Source organism: Varroa destructor, unplaced genomic scaffold (assembly GCF_002443255.2).
Source record: "Varroa destructor unplaced genomic scaffold, Vdes_3.0 BEIS01000001.1, whole genome shotgun sequence".
NCBI lineage: Eukaryota > Metazoa > Arthropoda > Arachnida > Mesostigmata > Varroidae > Varroa > Varroa destructor.
Window position 1 is genome coordinate 39013048 of NW_019211454.1, and position 17066 is coordinate 39030113.

General features: G+C 39.5%; 1 protein-coding gene across 1 annotated transcript in view; it reads left to right on the top strand.

The window, feature by feature from the left end:
• The window catches only part of LOC111246667 (voltage-dependent calcium channel type A subunit alpha-1-like), an 86532-nt gene that overhangs the window by 25008 nt on the left and 44458 nt on the right, over positions 1–17066 (top strand). The window contains exon 3 of the mRNA XM_086978132.1: positions 8774–9891. Coding sequence (XP_086834258.1) covers positions 9659–9891 — 233 coding nt within the window. The 5' untranslated portion in view covers positions 8774–9658. The remainder of the gene's footprint in view (positions 1–8773; positions 9892–17066) is intronic.

A 17066-nucleotide genomic window follows, 5' to 3' on the forward strand; every position in this document is an offset into this window, starting at 1 on the left:
CACATTCTCCTAGCACAGATTTTCTTACCCGAAAACTATAGTTACCGGTACAATTCGGATAAAATAGCATTGTCGACATATCCGCCACATTGCGAAACGTCGTAATCATAGATGAACATCGTACGGGAATCCACAATAGTTATTCTGGTCTTGGTCCAATCAAATTGGCTTTAGCGAACGGTATGAACTTTGTTTTTCTTTACCTTAAGCTAGACGCAACTCGTTGATATTGCCGTTCGAAAGCCGACTTCACGTTGCGCTGCAGGACTTCATTTAGATCTGGATCAAGCAAGCTATAATCAGATACTTCCTCCTATTGGAAAGAAAATCCGTCGTCTTCATCGATAAAGCTTTATTGCTCCGAACAGTTTTTTCTCGAAAATAGTACGTCTCGTTTAGAGCGTTCAAAGAACCATTCGCAATACTGTTTTTCCAGTAATGCAATTTTTCTACTTAGAGCATGAAAAATGCGATAGACACTTGATTTGTTAATGCAAACTTTAACACTTACTTAAGTTGAAGATTTCCGTGGGGTTCCGCTATAGCTTTCCGGTGATCTTTTTTGGCTGGTGAAATTCGTTGATATTTTTGGTCATTCAGAACATTGCTTACGAACGTCCTGAACAACTTCATTCGTGTCATTTGTTATCCGAATATTTGTAAGTTACGTGAGAGGGTCTACCTAGAACTACCCGTAACATTGTTTTTGTGCCTCTGCTACACTTCTAGGCTGCCATCTTAAAATGATTCTTCGTAGCCTCGTTAAAGTTCATTACTTCCAATTAGTTGCATTAAACATTTTCGCTCACTTTATATATATATATATATAATAGTCACACAAAGGATTTTGCTGAACGATCAATTATAAAAGGATTCTACGAAACGCTACCAAAGATACACGTTCTTATTCTTACAGCACATTCTAGGACAATTGACCTGATCATCTTTTACGCTATACAGGCGAAAACCGCTTTTGTCGAATAGAAATTGCAGGTCCTGCCTGTGCTATAAATGCCCTTGCCTATGTATCTGCATAAGATTACCTAGCTCCCGTAATGGCTTATTCGTAAATGATTTTTCTTTGGGTAATTATGCTAGGCTGATTTTACTGGAGCATGTTTTCCTACAATAAGTGAATTTTAGAAAAATATCTGCCTGCCTGGCCAAGGTCGTAATTACGGAACTGGAGCTAAACCGTTATGTCTGAACGGAAGGTATGCGAACACGATTAAGAAATATCTGTTTATGTCTAGAAATGCTATTTTGACCGCGTAAAGTTATCTCTGCCATATTTATTCCATTGGCTGGTAACTGCACCATGAATCAAACTTAAACTACTTGAAACCTGTTAATATTTACTCGTATCGCCATACGGGGAAATGCTATCAACGATAATGAATTGAATTTATTGAAAATCATCGGACATGACCATATTTTCGAACCCGAATTTGCCCGTTTTTGCAATCGATAGGCGCGTTACTAAGTCGTTTCTTGTGCCCGTGTATCCCCGCTGGTAACACTACTGATTTGGAAACGATTACCTCAATTGCGAATGGTCTGCTCTTTAAAGATATCGAAGGTCTCAGTACCTTTATGGTGGTTTCGAAGGCAACTTTAGTTGAAGTTAAATTAATTTACATTCGTATAAAGAAAGTGTACAACGAAATACATTTATACACACGTTAGTTAATATAATGTTTAAGCTACATGATTAAAGTAGTATTTAGTATATATCGATTCGATTCGTCTAAATAACTGTATTTAAATACACTGGGAACACTCATAAATGGTTTTTCCTGTTTCACAGTAAATGACAGGGAACCTGACACGCGCACGCAATAGGCGGTCGTATGATCATTACCTGGGCAAGATTTCCACTTTCTTTTTAAGTCAAACGTTAGTTTTAATATTGTATTGATCTGCCGCTATGGACTTGTAACCCCTAAACCCCGTATCAGTATTTTGTTTATCCAATATTTCAAAAGCTGGATTGAGGAGACAGAAATCGAGCAAATGTGGGTTCCTCATTGAAACTATCACTACTTTTAACCATCTCATTTTTTTCTGGCTATTTTAACATAATGTAAAATGATTTTTTTTTTAAATAAATGGCTGATTTAGTTGAAGTTATCATAATACACTCTGCTAGCAATTTGCATATGCTGAACGCAAAAAGGCGGAGAGCCCTTCAGTTCTGGTATATAGATACGATCCAATGGTATGAAATAAGTGAAATCAATACACGTATTGATGGACGTAAAATAGGACTAGTGGCCAGACAAACAGTAAATATTTACGAACCTATTCGTTATTAGATACCTTTGCTAGCATTATGCCTGATGCTTAGCAGATACTTTCTGAAAAATGCATAAAAATCACAGACATCGGAGACAGGTGTTTGACGTAGGAGAGACTGCCACTCCGGTCGAGGGCTTTTATTTTACCATTAACAGTTACCCTATATCGAAAAATATTTACGTTTGCAGCTAATCTATGTATCGCTTTTTTGTTATGCCACAATTAATTAACATTTTAAAGAAAAAAGAGGATAATAAAATAGTTTATATAACACACAAAATACTTTATGCGTTTGCAGCCCTGGTCTAGGGTTGCGCGTAACGTCTAGCGACACGCTACACGCAATTCCGTCGAGTCTAGATTGATCCGATCGAGTATGGAGAAATAGCTGGCTTGCATATAGAGTTTGACCCCAGCTATAGATTAATTGGGACCAAACTATAGTATATCGTACAAAGAAGCACATGCATGTTCGCCATCAGTTGCCTGATTGCTCAGTTGAAACATACGACAATGGTGGTGCAAGTGCCGTATACTATATATACGTAAACGTAAGTGACATTTTGTCACATCTATAATCGAAGTTACACCTTCGGGAACACATAATGTTTCATACTATTCCTGTAGACTCAACTGAAGGCAATAATTGGTTCAGGGCGTGGGAACTAATTTTCGTGGATTACAGCCTACGACACGATACAAGCTACGATAGAAATTTTCCTCTGCATATAATTCAAATCGGACAAGCGACAGTTAGAAAGAAGCTCTGCGCGAGGCTTCGGATGAAATCTAGCAGCTATAATGTAAGCCCGAAAAGTGCCCACAATGTTTATAGTATTACCAGATCAGGTTGTTATTAGATGATTTCTCCTACACAAGGACAAACCGTCGACGGTTAACACGTTTGGATCTCGGCTTGCAGAAATATGGCTGAAAATTTTTGACACTTTGTCTTGCGGAAACGCGTACACACTGCGTACTTGATAGTGATCTCGCACACTCAGCTTCCTAGCCAACGAATAAAATTTACTATTTTGAGCTTCATCAACTAGCAGATACTGTATCGGACTCGAATTCGTGTGGTTCAGCATCTGTTAGCCGGCTTCTAACACTAAAATGGAACAGAAGCTATTTCTACATGCGTGCATGGAATGTATATTATATAATAAAGAGATAGTTCTTCAATGTTCTATCTAAGCGAACCTTCTATATCTAAGTTGACTTAGAAACTTGTTAAAAAATAATACATAGGTTTTCCCAAAAAGTTTCCGACCGCCTATCTAGCAGCCGTACTGGTTTTTTTTTTCTATATTTTGATGTGTTTTGAAAATATGCGCGCATTTGTTCTCCCTAGTGGTAAAGAGTTTCAATTGTAATTTTAAATAACACTGTCTTATCGTTCATATCTTTTAGCTAAAAGATATGGACTGGTCTGCTTGGTTAGGCGGGAATCATTCGTATATGGCAGTAACTACGTTATATTCAGCTATCTAATATCGGACGCTAATTTTTTACTCTTTTCTAGTATTTTTGCAAGCACAACGAATTTCATAAAATGCATGATTATTTTTAGGACAATATAATACTTACATAATATGCTCTTTAAATTAAATTATACCTTAGTGCTCGGATTATATGTACGCGCCAAAGTAGCTTATATAAATGTATATGGGACAAACCATAACGGCATTGTATTTTAGGCCAGAAGCGGGCATAAAGTTCGAAAATACGAGGGCTTAAAACGGAAAAAGTGTAAGAAGACAACTGAAGTGTCAGCAATAGGTATTTTTGTCTTCGATTCCTGTACTAAAAGATCCAAGTATTGTTGAAAATGGCTTTTTGAGCAAGTGTAGTGTATTTTTAAATTTTAGCCTTTCTTTTTTAAACTTTACAGTTTAAATTTCCTTACAGAAATCGTCCTTGGATTTTTGAGACACCGCATGACTAATAACACAGAGCGTCGGTTTCGGGCAAAAAAAAATTGATCTCGTTGACGCGTCGCTCAGCACTAAATGATTCGTAATAACTAAGTTGGCCTACATTGCAAAAGTAGCGCTTTGTCCTGCGTCATACGAAGTTGATTTCTTGTACTAGAAAGAACTGCCTCACATATATACAATACATATGAGCCGCTGCTGTTACTTGCTAACCGTACGAGCGCGATAGATAGCTAGTTGTGAGCGCACGAAACGTGCAGGCCAGACACACTCAATATGAGTGTGCTGACTGTTGACACAGGGGTAAATGATGCTTCGTTTATAGATGCTTCTCTACGTATTTTGATAAAAAATCTTGTGCCTGACAAGGTGATTCAGTGGTCGGCATGACTTTGCGCTACCTTCAGAGTTCGGTTAAATCTTTAGAGGCGCCCATTGCAACCTTTACCTCATCACTGCGCATTTCCCAAAGTGCAGCAGAGCATTTTCCAAGTGATAGTTGAAGTTAGTGGCGAGCTAATTCAAGTAATTGCAAATACATGAACGTTGAATAGCTAAAACAGCTCCACCTATATGAATATTGATGGGTAAAGTTCATTCGAGCTTCTGACACAGACGCTGACCAAAGAGGAATATGCCGTTGTGATGTTAACCACCGTATCGCTTTCAACTTCAATCAAGTCATTAGCTGAAGGGAGAGGGGGATGCCAAAACGAGGATGCCCCGAAAAAAGTAGATTGATATCTGTAGTTAGGTAAATATTGACGTTTATGAGCTACGATAACAAATTGTAAATAAAAAAACTCTCCTTGACAGATCCTTCAAACACTTATTAGCTGGAAATATATCTCCTGTACAAAATAAAGGAGCAGATATCGTCATTGAAGCAAGCTTGCAATTGCATTGCGTATTGTTATAATTAGTCAATTCGAAACTTAGTCTAAGTACAAATGCAAACCTTTTTTTGAAAATCTATGGGAAACCTGCTCACGTACTGTCTAGCGTATTCGCACACAGTGTCCCAACTCATCTGTCGTGGAGTCGAAATGTGAAACTATCATTCCTACTTAGAAGGGCACGCATCTTTTGATGTTGTCGAGGGTTCTAGAGGGAAAAGAACGAGTATCCTCTAACTCCTGTAAAACTTGGAAAGCTTATCGCACTATTTCAAAACCTGAAAAAGGGAGGAGTTGGCGGAATTCCGCCTGTGGCACTTCTACTTCAGAGTACACCCAAAGACCTCCTGACTGGTTGCCGCCTCTCACATTCTAAGTCCTTTTTCTTGATGCCCCCAATAAAAATCGGGCCAGCAACCTATAGTTTTTCTATGACTTTGCTCATACGCCAAATTCGAACCTAGATCATTCCTGGGTGTGTCTATTTACTGTGTAAAAACGTTGTTACTACCCTATTGCGTGGACAGCCGTGAGTCGGTTCTCGCTGTGTGTGCTTATTACTTTTCAAAAATATAATTCTACTCAAAACATTTTAATGAAGAGTGTAGTTAGAAATTATGCTGTCCCTAAGGAACGGTGCTGAAGTAATTGAGTAAAGGGGGAGTGGCGAAGCGCGCATCGTACTTCACTCGAAAGGGTGTAATTACATATTTCAGCACCTGTTTACTAGTTACAGCTACTAGTTCGTAGTAAACAAAACGTACGCTATTAGTTCAGTAGCGGAGCACATGTCGCCTATATCGCGCAATTTCAAAGTTGAATGCATAAGATTACAGAGGTTGACGTTATACGCTTGTGCCCTTCTTACCACATTGAAAAGAATATTGCGTTGTTTTTTGCTTTGGAACAATATGCCGATATGTTGTGAACGTCTTGATCCGATAATGAGTATGTACTATGTGATATTATGATCGTTGCAGCCTATTGGAAAAATGGTATATTGATGATGCATTTTCGATAGAATCGTGTCAAGTGGTCTCGTGCCTAAACCAATATCTAGAGAAGACTACCGCTGCACAATTGCATACATGAAGAAATGAGTACATATTTTTAACGGTATTTCAAAATTCAGTAATAGCTTCTTCAGGGTTGCTTCAGTTTTAGGAAATCGGTAACAAAGGTTTTCCTTGTTAAAACTCTGACCGGAAAATATGCCCTTGTGAACTAAAGCCCTTTCTGCGTTGTATCCATACGAAATAGAAATGGTAACTACCCTTTTTAGGTCTTCTACCTTTACAATAATTAAGTTCTTTTTGGATGAAAAGCAGAGTATCAAGTGAAATTAGAAAATTTCAATTGCATTCCCTAACTCGGACATTTTTCCATAATTGTATATTTTGACAAGGCAAGACGTAGCATCCTTCCTGAGCGAGAACAATATCTATGAAAGACAATTTATCCTAATCACCCTTACACGAAGCCGATCCGAACTTGTTATTATTTATTACATGCACTAAGCAGTATAAATTTTAAACAATAATTTACCACAAATAACAAACAATAGCAGTTTGAGCTTTGAAAGGGAAAGCGCTTCACTTGGTGTGATCTAAAACTACATGTTTCATGTCTATATATATATATATATATATATATATATATATATATATATATATATATATATATATAGACGTCCAACTATCTACCTAGTACAATTGCGGGCTGTATCTACGTATAGACACAGCCTACACTTGTTCTATAGAAATCTATTATGTCATGCAGTCTACAAAAGCGTTCTACTGTGAATTGGATATCAAGTATTTCACATACACTGTTCCGTTTCCATTACTTCCTGCACTGCTATCACTACAGGGAATGGAGGTTTGCATTAACAAGACAAGAACAGCCGCCAATATAGGATAATACACGAAATAGCAAACTACACCTCGAGTTGTTCTAAGCGGCTATCTCTGGGTCTGGCAATGGACTGAGACCGTACGTCCGCCTCAGCTTGCCTGGCAAGTGCGTGAATCCGTAGAGCCGTCGCTGTAGATGAGCATATCTTTCTTCTTTTTTATTTGTTCTTTCTTCCTATCGACATCCGTTAGCAATTGCTAGCAACTTCCAAGGAGCTATTGGAAGACGACAGAACTGCTACGTTATGACGGCGAAAAGTCGTTAGGCAGTGGTCAGTCGAAATACAATTCTAGGAGCTGAACCGGTGCTTTTGCAGCCCACACTCATGCGTGGCAGAACGTTAAGCGAGCGTCGGCCACTACTGACTGATCGCTTCCTGGAATGCCTCATCATCAGCAACAATGGCAATGGCAAAGCCATGCAGTGCCGCTACAATTTCTTCACCTTATGAAAAAAATTTCCATTGGAGATCTTGCTCGCAAACCAGGTCGCATTTCGCAAAGAAATTGCTAGAGGAAAAGCCAGGCCACTAGCGCAGCTCGGGGGGCGAAGTCTGTATCTGTTTTTGTTACTACAAATGGGAGGCATAGGGACAGGTTGAAACGGGCACAGATAATCAAGGGCAGGTCTGCCTGTTGGGGCTGACCATGGCAGATTTCTAGGTCGAGTGGAAAGGGGAGATTCGAGGTTAGGACAACTAAGTAGCCATGACTATATACTAGCTGGAGTGCGGCAGCTGTGGTTGTCGTGGTAGAGATATAGCGAAAACAGAAGGGTAGCCCGCGAAAGGCCACACCAAAGGAGTCATCTGCGTAATGATTTGACTCCCTAGGAAGGCGCTGGGCAAAAAGCAGTTGTGGAATTTGCACGTTTAAGTATTTTTGAAATAACGTAGTATCCGCCTTCAAGTTGACTGTAAGGATATTGACTCTTCTATCTCGTTCCTTCAAAAGCTCAAGCAAAAATTCGGACGTTCCATATAACAAGCTTACTCGAAAGATCATGGTCAAAAAGCTATGGACAGATATATTGATATCAGAGATGAATACGCAAAGAGTAGACATTTCGGGCTAAAGAGAGGCGGTGTGGAAGAGGCAAAACTATTTTCTTAAGAAATGACAAACGTACTACCAGCTGGGTTGATCTAGCAAGCAAGCAAAATTTATCTATCGCCTTGATGCAGCTCTCGCGAAGGCATGGCCGCTTTTAAGTGGTAATAGACATCTAGCTAACTGTTTCGTTTTTCCTTTTTCGAGTTCAACCTTTCAGTTTGAAACTGCCCATATTAGAGCAGAATAATTATCAACTGCTCGATAATTATGCTAGTAAATTAACATTATTAACATAATATAACAAACACTTCGCAACTAGGACCTGAACTACGCATTTCTAGATAAGTAGCTAGTGTTTGTTATATACTCAGCTCTGACACTCTGGTCTTTCATACATTATAGCTTACTGCTCTTTGACGTGATCGGTTATGCAGTTCCGATTTCGCTAAAAACATAGTGCAAGATAGGATCCAAAGATATGACCGGGAATAAAGGATTTTATTCCAGGAAAATAGAACGTTGCTTATTTTGAAAGTATTTAAACGAACCTTTTTCTGAAAGAGTATGCTGTAAGCGACAATTACTCAAGGAGAAAAAATGGCCGTCAACTATATAGGTAGCATACAGATATGTTCTTTCATTTTCGATAAATATTTTTTACATTTACTTATTCCAGGTATCCGATACAAGGATGTCAACCATTTTACGCGGTCACGTAGGTATAAATGTAACGAGGTCTGGAGCTTGTGTTCCTGCGCTCATTACAATAGATCATAATGTCGCCGCTTGTTGGGCTGCGCGTACAAGCAACGATACTGTTAACTTTCTGTTTGCCGGCTTATTGATATCGGAGAGCACTTTTTTCTTTGGTGCTAATCTACGGTAACTTGTGCGCGATTCGCAAGGTTAAGAATACTCAACGCGACCTATCAAGCCGCATGCGTATCTACATAGGTCTCTGTAGTTTCTGTACAAATTCTGTCGTCATTTATAAGGTATCCGATGGGTATTTCGGACGAACTAGCGAAGGAGAACTGCGAGCGTGGCTGTGACCGCAAAGTACGTCATACTGGCGTAGCTGACGCGCCGAACTGCATCGCCTTCGTCATCATTTCACTCAGCTCGTTAACCAGCTACAAGCAGATCAGAATGTGACATCAATTTGGCCCAGTTTCACTAGCTCGACCCTAGCTGTAGATTAGCACGGCCTATCCCCACCGAATACTCCGCCAGCGATGGCGGAGGATAGCACCTGACAATGGATGAAGCCCCGTCGAATGAGGCTGATAGAGAGAACTCGTACCTATAATCGTCTATATAGAGAACTATGTTCCATACGTAGGTACTAGAGTGACCAACTCCTCTGTTAATATATGTAAATGAAAAGGAGAGTCGTTCGCGCTAACAGTAATAAGAAATGATAAGGAAAATTAAGATCTAGAGGAATAAGAGCTAGCCTGAATTTGGACATCAAAGAGAAGGAAGCGACGAGGCTTGACCTCCTCCACAGTTATCAATCTCTACCAACTTTTCCCAAACCAAGTGGCAAAGGAAAACGAAAATGTCTGACATTGGAAGCGACCACTTCGGGCTGAATGTTCCTGAAGAGGCCTCTCTTGGGAGACGCCGCTCGTCCTCGGTGGGACGAAGGGACTCTCCTGCGACGCACCTCTCAATATCCGAATTTCCATCAGGCATATCAATGAGTCGTCGGCGCGCGGTGAACACCCTCGATCACAAGACTTGCGCATTGCTACACTCAAAACTGAAAGGATTCCATCTCGAAGACGTTGCGTAAGTAAAAACAATTTAGCTGACTAAAAATACAGATGTTTAGGTAGGGCAGTGTATGGCAAAATTTTTGCTACTTAAGCTAGGATTGGCCGCGTCTTTCGTATTTCAATTGCACTAACACCTATGATATGCGCCTTCCCGGAAAACAAAAATAGTTCTTTGTGAGCGTCTTGGTTTATACCACAGTTGTTTCTCAAGTTAACTTCCGGAGGAAACTATCCGAAAATAGTTTTAATCGCAAAATGAGGCTAGGTCGCGCTTCTATTTGGTGCTTATATTCTGTAGAGTAGAATTGTCACATCTAGATTATGACTTTTGAGCTATCTTACTGTTGTTTTCATATTCCGTAATGGTCAGCACTTAGTAACGTAGTATTATTACATTAGCTAGAAGCGGAATATTGCATCTGTTGTCTTTGGTAAAGATGTATTGCAGTTCTCATAACATTCACTAGTAAATTAGAATACAATATTTGAAGAAAACATGGTCCACGCAAGTATCAGCTCTCAGACGGCGATTGGGCACCTTTTATAGACTGAGTTGTTGAAAAACATCACATCTACTATATCATTCTGCTGCTCTATAGCAAAAAATTCATTACTGCTACTGTGAAGAAAGTATTGGTAATTAGTTTATCTTTAATTAACTAAACGTGTATATAGCATGGAATATAATTTAATTTTTTAAAACGTTTTAATATGTATTTTGTACAATATTTTACTGCTTTGATAGAAAGACGTTAGCTTCTAGAAAAATATCTCTTCCGTAATCTGCTTTAGAACTGCTGTGTAAATCAAAGAAACTACAAAAACTTTAGTTAAAAATTCCAAGTTGAAGGCATGTTTCAAAAGTTATTGGGATAATTGTCGCAGAAGTCATGTTTTAACGTTTCTTTAACCTTAATACTCTGGCATAGCAGGGCCACGAGATCTACCTAAACTCGTAATCAGCTAACATAATTATGGGCTTGGTTGGATTAATCCACCATTGAAAATTACGTGGTTGTCTGTACACGATTTGCTTGATTGGTAGGCAACAACGTTACTGATGCGCCGTCCCGAGAAATTTTGCATAAGGAAAAAAGTTTTTTCTTTTTTAATTATTTTGCTATTTTTAGAAATCCACTCACAGTCATACTGTGACGAAACGAACTTCAAGCAGTCTATAAAGCAAACATATTAAAGTAATACTGATAAACAATTTTTTACGGAAACGTTTCCTATGAACCACCTTATCAAGGGGAAGGAGGAAATTTTAGGTCACCTATAATGTGAACGCCATTGGTCGTTTGCGAGAAATGAAAACGATAGTGAATTTCATGATTATTAATAATAGGCCTTCCAATAAAAAATTCACCGTTCAAAGTTGGAAATTATCTACAACCCAATTATTTAAAAAAAGCTCTTTTGCGATGGCAAGCAGCGCGTAGTTTTTCGCAGTATCAGTTAGCCAGCGATCTCTTGGTTGTCAGATAGAAGCTTAGACCCTTAATTCAGAGTGCTTTCCATGGACTTGCCTCCAATTTACACACTCACGTCATAGTTTCATAGGAGCTATAGACTAGCTGATGACATCTTTCCAAAAACCAAAGCCAGATGAATATTTTCAATGCTGAGTGTGCTTGAATCAAAAATGTACATTACTTCCCATCCAATGCACTAACGGCTTCCTGTCGAATACAAGTTAGATAAATATATTCGTAGCGGAAAGATACGTGAGTCGTCATGGCAGCACCCTTCTAAATCGGATCGGGGGGTTTGAAGGATTCTGCCATGCATAAACACATCTGTTGCAGTGCCGGATCAACCAATTCTGATTCCGCTATGTATCACGAAAAGGTTGGACGTAATTATTATAAGAAAGAATTATTAATAACCTAATTGGGTTATACCTTAAAATATGCTGTATTTGTCGATAAATAGGAAAAAAAATAAATTAATTAATTAATAAATCGATGTTGGCCACATTGCCATACCATAAACATTTAAGCAACACAAAACTGCGAAATGAACTGAAATGAATGCAACTAATCAACGTTGCTTGCTATAAATAAAAATAAAAAACCTACAAATTTTGATTATAAACGATGTGGCATCGGAACTACAGAGAACAAGATGAAGTAGTGTATATAATGTTAGTTAGCTTTTATGATAGGTGAACGGCCTCGAACAATGTTCGTGCATTCATAAACAAATAGTAATTGTTTGTTCTATAAATGATACATGGTTGTTATTTCGCGTTTATAGTGTAGAATGTTGTTTGCTTGTTTTGTTTTTAATTTAAGTTAATTTAATCACACCGATTATTATTGCTATCTCTAAACGTGGCTGGCCTAGAAACCTGCATTCGAAATTAGAGACATATCGAAAAAGGAAGCAGAGCAGCCCTTGCTTCTTTTTCACGATAAAATCAAACCTTAATGGAAACCTCGAGAATACTGAACAGTTCGCGCGAATAAAAGCCAGGTTCTCGGCAAAGTAATTCGGTTGCCAAGGTTAGATCCATCAGCCTGTTAAAAATGTCAAACGAGTCGTGAACGGTGCTTCACGCGTTCGTGCAGGTATATCAATGGAGCCTTTCGAAATAGCTGGATATTTTTATCGACACGTTTTTTAAAGCATAAAACTATGCCTCGGACAATGAGCGTTTCTAAACTAAGTCACTATCCTGATTATTAATTTGAAAGTTTCTAAGCCGTTATTGATACTTATACGGACGTCCTTGTACACCGGGCTCGTTCTTGATGCAAGAGCATGCCCATTACTAATACAGTTCTCTAATTAGAACGAAATGATGTAGACGATTGCGCTATGAAGGTCTTGCTAATTGCTGAAGGCAACAGATCTACTCAACATGAATTGTTTATTTGGAAACTATACATTGAACTATTGGACCTTTAAAGAGATAAACGTCCTGTATATTCTTGGCCAATCAGTCCTGGCGCATTTGCAATCTTGATCATGACATCTATCGCTAGATGTGCTAGTAAAACGTCTTTTTGCAAGAAAGCAGTTACTCATAGACGCATTGGATACATGACCATATTCCGCAATAAATCCTCGATCTTTTCGTTCAGATAATTAGTTCTGCGAGTGATCGACGCCTCGCTATCATCACTCAGTATTCCATGATCCCACGCGACCAAGGGGTCAAGACGCCTTCGTGTCAGAGTATCACATTTTAGCTAATACCACCGTCGGAAACAACGCTTAGGAACAAGCCATTATCCACTACTGAGCTCCATCAGCCTTCCAGCACCCGCTATGTTTAAAATATGATAATGGGTTACTAAGTCCCAGGAAAATAGTACCATAGACACTATCTAACAAAGCGAGATAAAATCAAATTTAAGCTAGCATTGATTTCATGTCATACCCCTACAGAGTGTTGTCCACGCGAAAAAGCAACTTGGCCAATTTTCTGCTTTATATGTAGCCGATATTACTGGTCCATGCTTTTAGATTCTGAATGTCCTTTGATGCAAGGTATAACAACAAACAGGAACAAGCGGTTGTGCGATATGCCAAAAGACCTGGTCGTTTGACTGGACACTCTGCTTCAACACAAGCTGCAACGAAATTCACTAGATGCTTTTTTTATACCTGATTCAGGTACATTAACGTGCAGATATAAATAATGCTTTTAGTTTTCATGTATGCAAACGAGAAGCTTAAGTTATTCAAATTATTATAAATCATATTTTGCCATAGTACAGATGTAGTTTATTTGCATTCTTATAGTTTGTTGCGGTACGATAGGTTTGTTAGAAAGCACCATGAATACCTTTCTCTATCATAGAACCTATGATAGCGACAAAGCCTCCTACTGATACGCCGTATCGTAGCTAACCATTTCAAGGAACAGGTGTTATTACAGCTATTGAAAAGAATAATGAACGATCGCTAAGTTACTACAGGTGAATAGCTTACATAAAAAATCAACAAGACGCTAACCAATACGATCCATTGTTCCGATAGTATTCTTCGCTAGCCAGAAACGTTTTGCTTAAACGTATCTGCCACCACAGATCAGAACCGAGGAGGAAAACTGCGTGAGATCACTATGAACGAACCTCCCCATACTTAACTATTAGTTCTATCAGCTTCTTGCCAAAATCGCCGACTTCCGTCATAACTTAACCCGTATGACCGTTCAACCTAGCTTTCTGTAATTTTTTTCTCTTTTTTTTTTTTTGTGAAATGTTTGTACATACAAACATCTCAGCGATTAGATGAAGTCACTAATGAATCGCTGAAAGCACAAAAAAAAAACTATCGAACAATATGCCGAAGGAATTCGTGAGAGCGTATACAATACCTATGAGACAAGGAGAATCGGAACACCTTAAAGCGGTTTTGCCCAACGTCTGCTTGCCAACATCTTGCCAATGTTTATGTGTGTACCACGACGAATATATCACAAGCTACAAGTCATTTTGACACATCGGCATTGCACAACTATGCTTCGTACTGCTAATGCGGATTTCAGCTAGCTTATTGTTTCCATATGGAGCGACAGTAGATAGACATTCGCTGTTCTTGGCTGCCATCTGTCAAAATGATTTTATAATCATAAAAAAGTACAGTCTGAGCTTTGTGCTTTATGTATTGTATTAGAACAGAAGACAAATTAGCTGTTCTTCTAAATAATAAACAATGTCATTCATAGTGTTGGTGAAGCTCCTAAATTATATTATCTCCAATGCGTTGGCTTTGGCAAAAATATATGGGTATCCAAAGAATCGTATCGTCTATCAAATCTCGAAATTTTGCTGTTGTTATCAGTTTTTAAGCAAAATAAATCGCATTGTTATGCGTCCGAAATGTGGCTCGTCAAAGAAGCAGGCTCATTTTCGATTGTATCGCACCCGATATATACACACATACTTAGTGGTCCTTTTAGACTCGGACAAGCAAGGCATATTTCATTTAAAATGAATGTTACCCAGATGTGGCATAGCATTCAGGCTTAAAATTGAGGCTTAATATAGCATTTTGTGGAACCCCTGCGTTTATAGCTCCCAAGGGTTCAGCTCACCATATCATCCCAATATGCTCATAATTTGATTATAGGATTATATATTATAAAACACAAATAAGCTTCCGTACCGCTGTTGTGACCGACCGGTCGTTTGATGCGAACTATTGGTCTTTATAATGCCTAAACCGTTGACAGCATAACGCTTAGCAGAGTATGCACATGCCTAGCTTTGATCCCTGCTGCAACTCCCTGGAGAACGCTTCTGCGCGACGCTAACTGGAAGTACCTATTCTGTGCTATCAGCAGTTCCCAGTAATTCGTGAGAGCATTTGTCATCGCATGCTCTGTGTGAGCATCAGAAATCGTTTATGAAGGAACTTTGGAACAAACGGTTTTTTTGCACTATTATGAAGTGTCATTTAATGCGCAGTTACCTCAAATTTATTTATTAGTTTACATATTAATTTGTCAATGCGTTTGCCCCCAACGAGGTAATAGGTCGAAATTTTTAAAGAAGCGAACTTGTAGAAGTTAGCTTTTTCTTATATCCATTTTCTAAAACTCGTCAACCGCTTAAGAGGTTGTCAGTTTGAAACACTTGCTTGCGTTTGAACGATGACAACAGTCAGGAAGGCGGCTACGAACGGCAAGACTACGCTAGGATAAAAGATAGGGAACGCTACGCCCGCCATACAACCTATAATATTAGCTAACTGAAAAACTGGGCCATTGGAGTGACACTTAAAATGGATGATCTCTGTTTTTAATTCCCTAGCATAACAGATTGTTATATAAACAACCGGAACTTTCGTTTGTAAGAGAATTCTACAATTTTTTTTCAAATTATAGAATTTTCAACCGTCTTTGAAACAGAGCTTTATTAATACATCTGAGGTAACACTGGAAGTCTTATTCGTTTAGAGAATCTGAGTGTTCGTCTAACGATTCGAAGGTACAACATCATTTTCAGATCGGTGTGTTATTGGGGTTGTCGAAAGGCTGAGTCTCAATCTGATCTGAGACGAGTACTACTAAATCATTAATTTTTTTCATATTGTAAAGGTTACCTAAGCTCTATTTAGCTGCTAGTACACCTTCTACAGATCAAACTGACTGTTTCCAACAGAAAGTGTAACCCGACGATAAGATAGGCGGAACTAATGCATATGAAAATACACAGTTGATCTGTTTTCTTCAGACCGCAGTTCCTCACTTCTCGTGGTTTATGGGTAACAGTCATTATGCGCTTAATCGACATTTTCCAATCAGTCAGCCTACATACTGCAAATCCGCGCGAATGTATTAAGGGAGTATTTACTACGTGCCATGTTCCGTAGGGTGTCCCCAGTGTCATTCCTTTATTTCTATCATATTGTAGTAAAACTGCACACCGATGAACAGTACGACGGTCAAAATCTGCGCAAGGCTCGGAATCGTTCATCTTTCATTTTTGCGCAGTTCTGGATCCACGATATCAAGCGAAATTCGTTCGTGTGTTAGGGTCGGTTTGGTTGAAGCTTTTGAATAACCTACGGAGGTAAAAGACACCAATGACAATACTAGTAGCAATTAGAATAAGACTGCTACCAAACGACCGTTCGTGCAGGCTCTAACTGACTGGTGGGCGCTAGCCTATCGCTGCCTGCCTGTGGCTGGGCGCCTGCTGCGCGCCTGGCTGCTTAGCTCTTTGGCCGTGGCCTCACGGTTCAGACGCACTGAACAAGGTCGAAGTGGCGGTAAGTTGTCGGTGTCCAATCGTGATAACAGTGAGCGAACCGCCAAGGACCTCTTGCCGCCGATAGTACACAACGCACGTGCGGGTCAGGCCGGCCGTTATTTAGCCAACTAGCTAGCGAACTGCTACAGTTGCAAACTACCAACGGCGAGTGCTTGCTGACGCCACTATAATATGCGGCGCGCTTTCAGGTGTTGTAGGGGAACTCCTATAACACCTGAAAATCTGGTTTGGGTGAGCAGACGAACTCGAATTAGCCCGGCCCCATTTACCCAGTGCACCATCCATCGAGCAAACGCGTTCCCTTCCCCCATTCTCTCACACACACTATCAATTTTTCCTATTTTGTATCTCTCTCTAGCCCCTCTCTCTTTTTATCAGCCTAAACAGCACATCACGCAGCAGACTTGCTTGCCTGCCGGCTGCTCCCCCCCCCCCCCCCCCCCGGGCAACCCCCAAG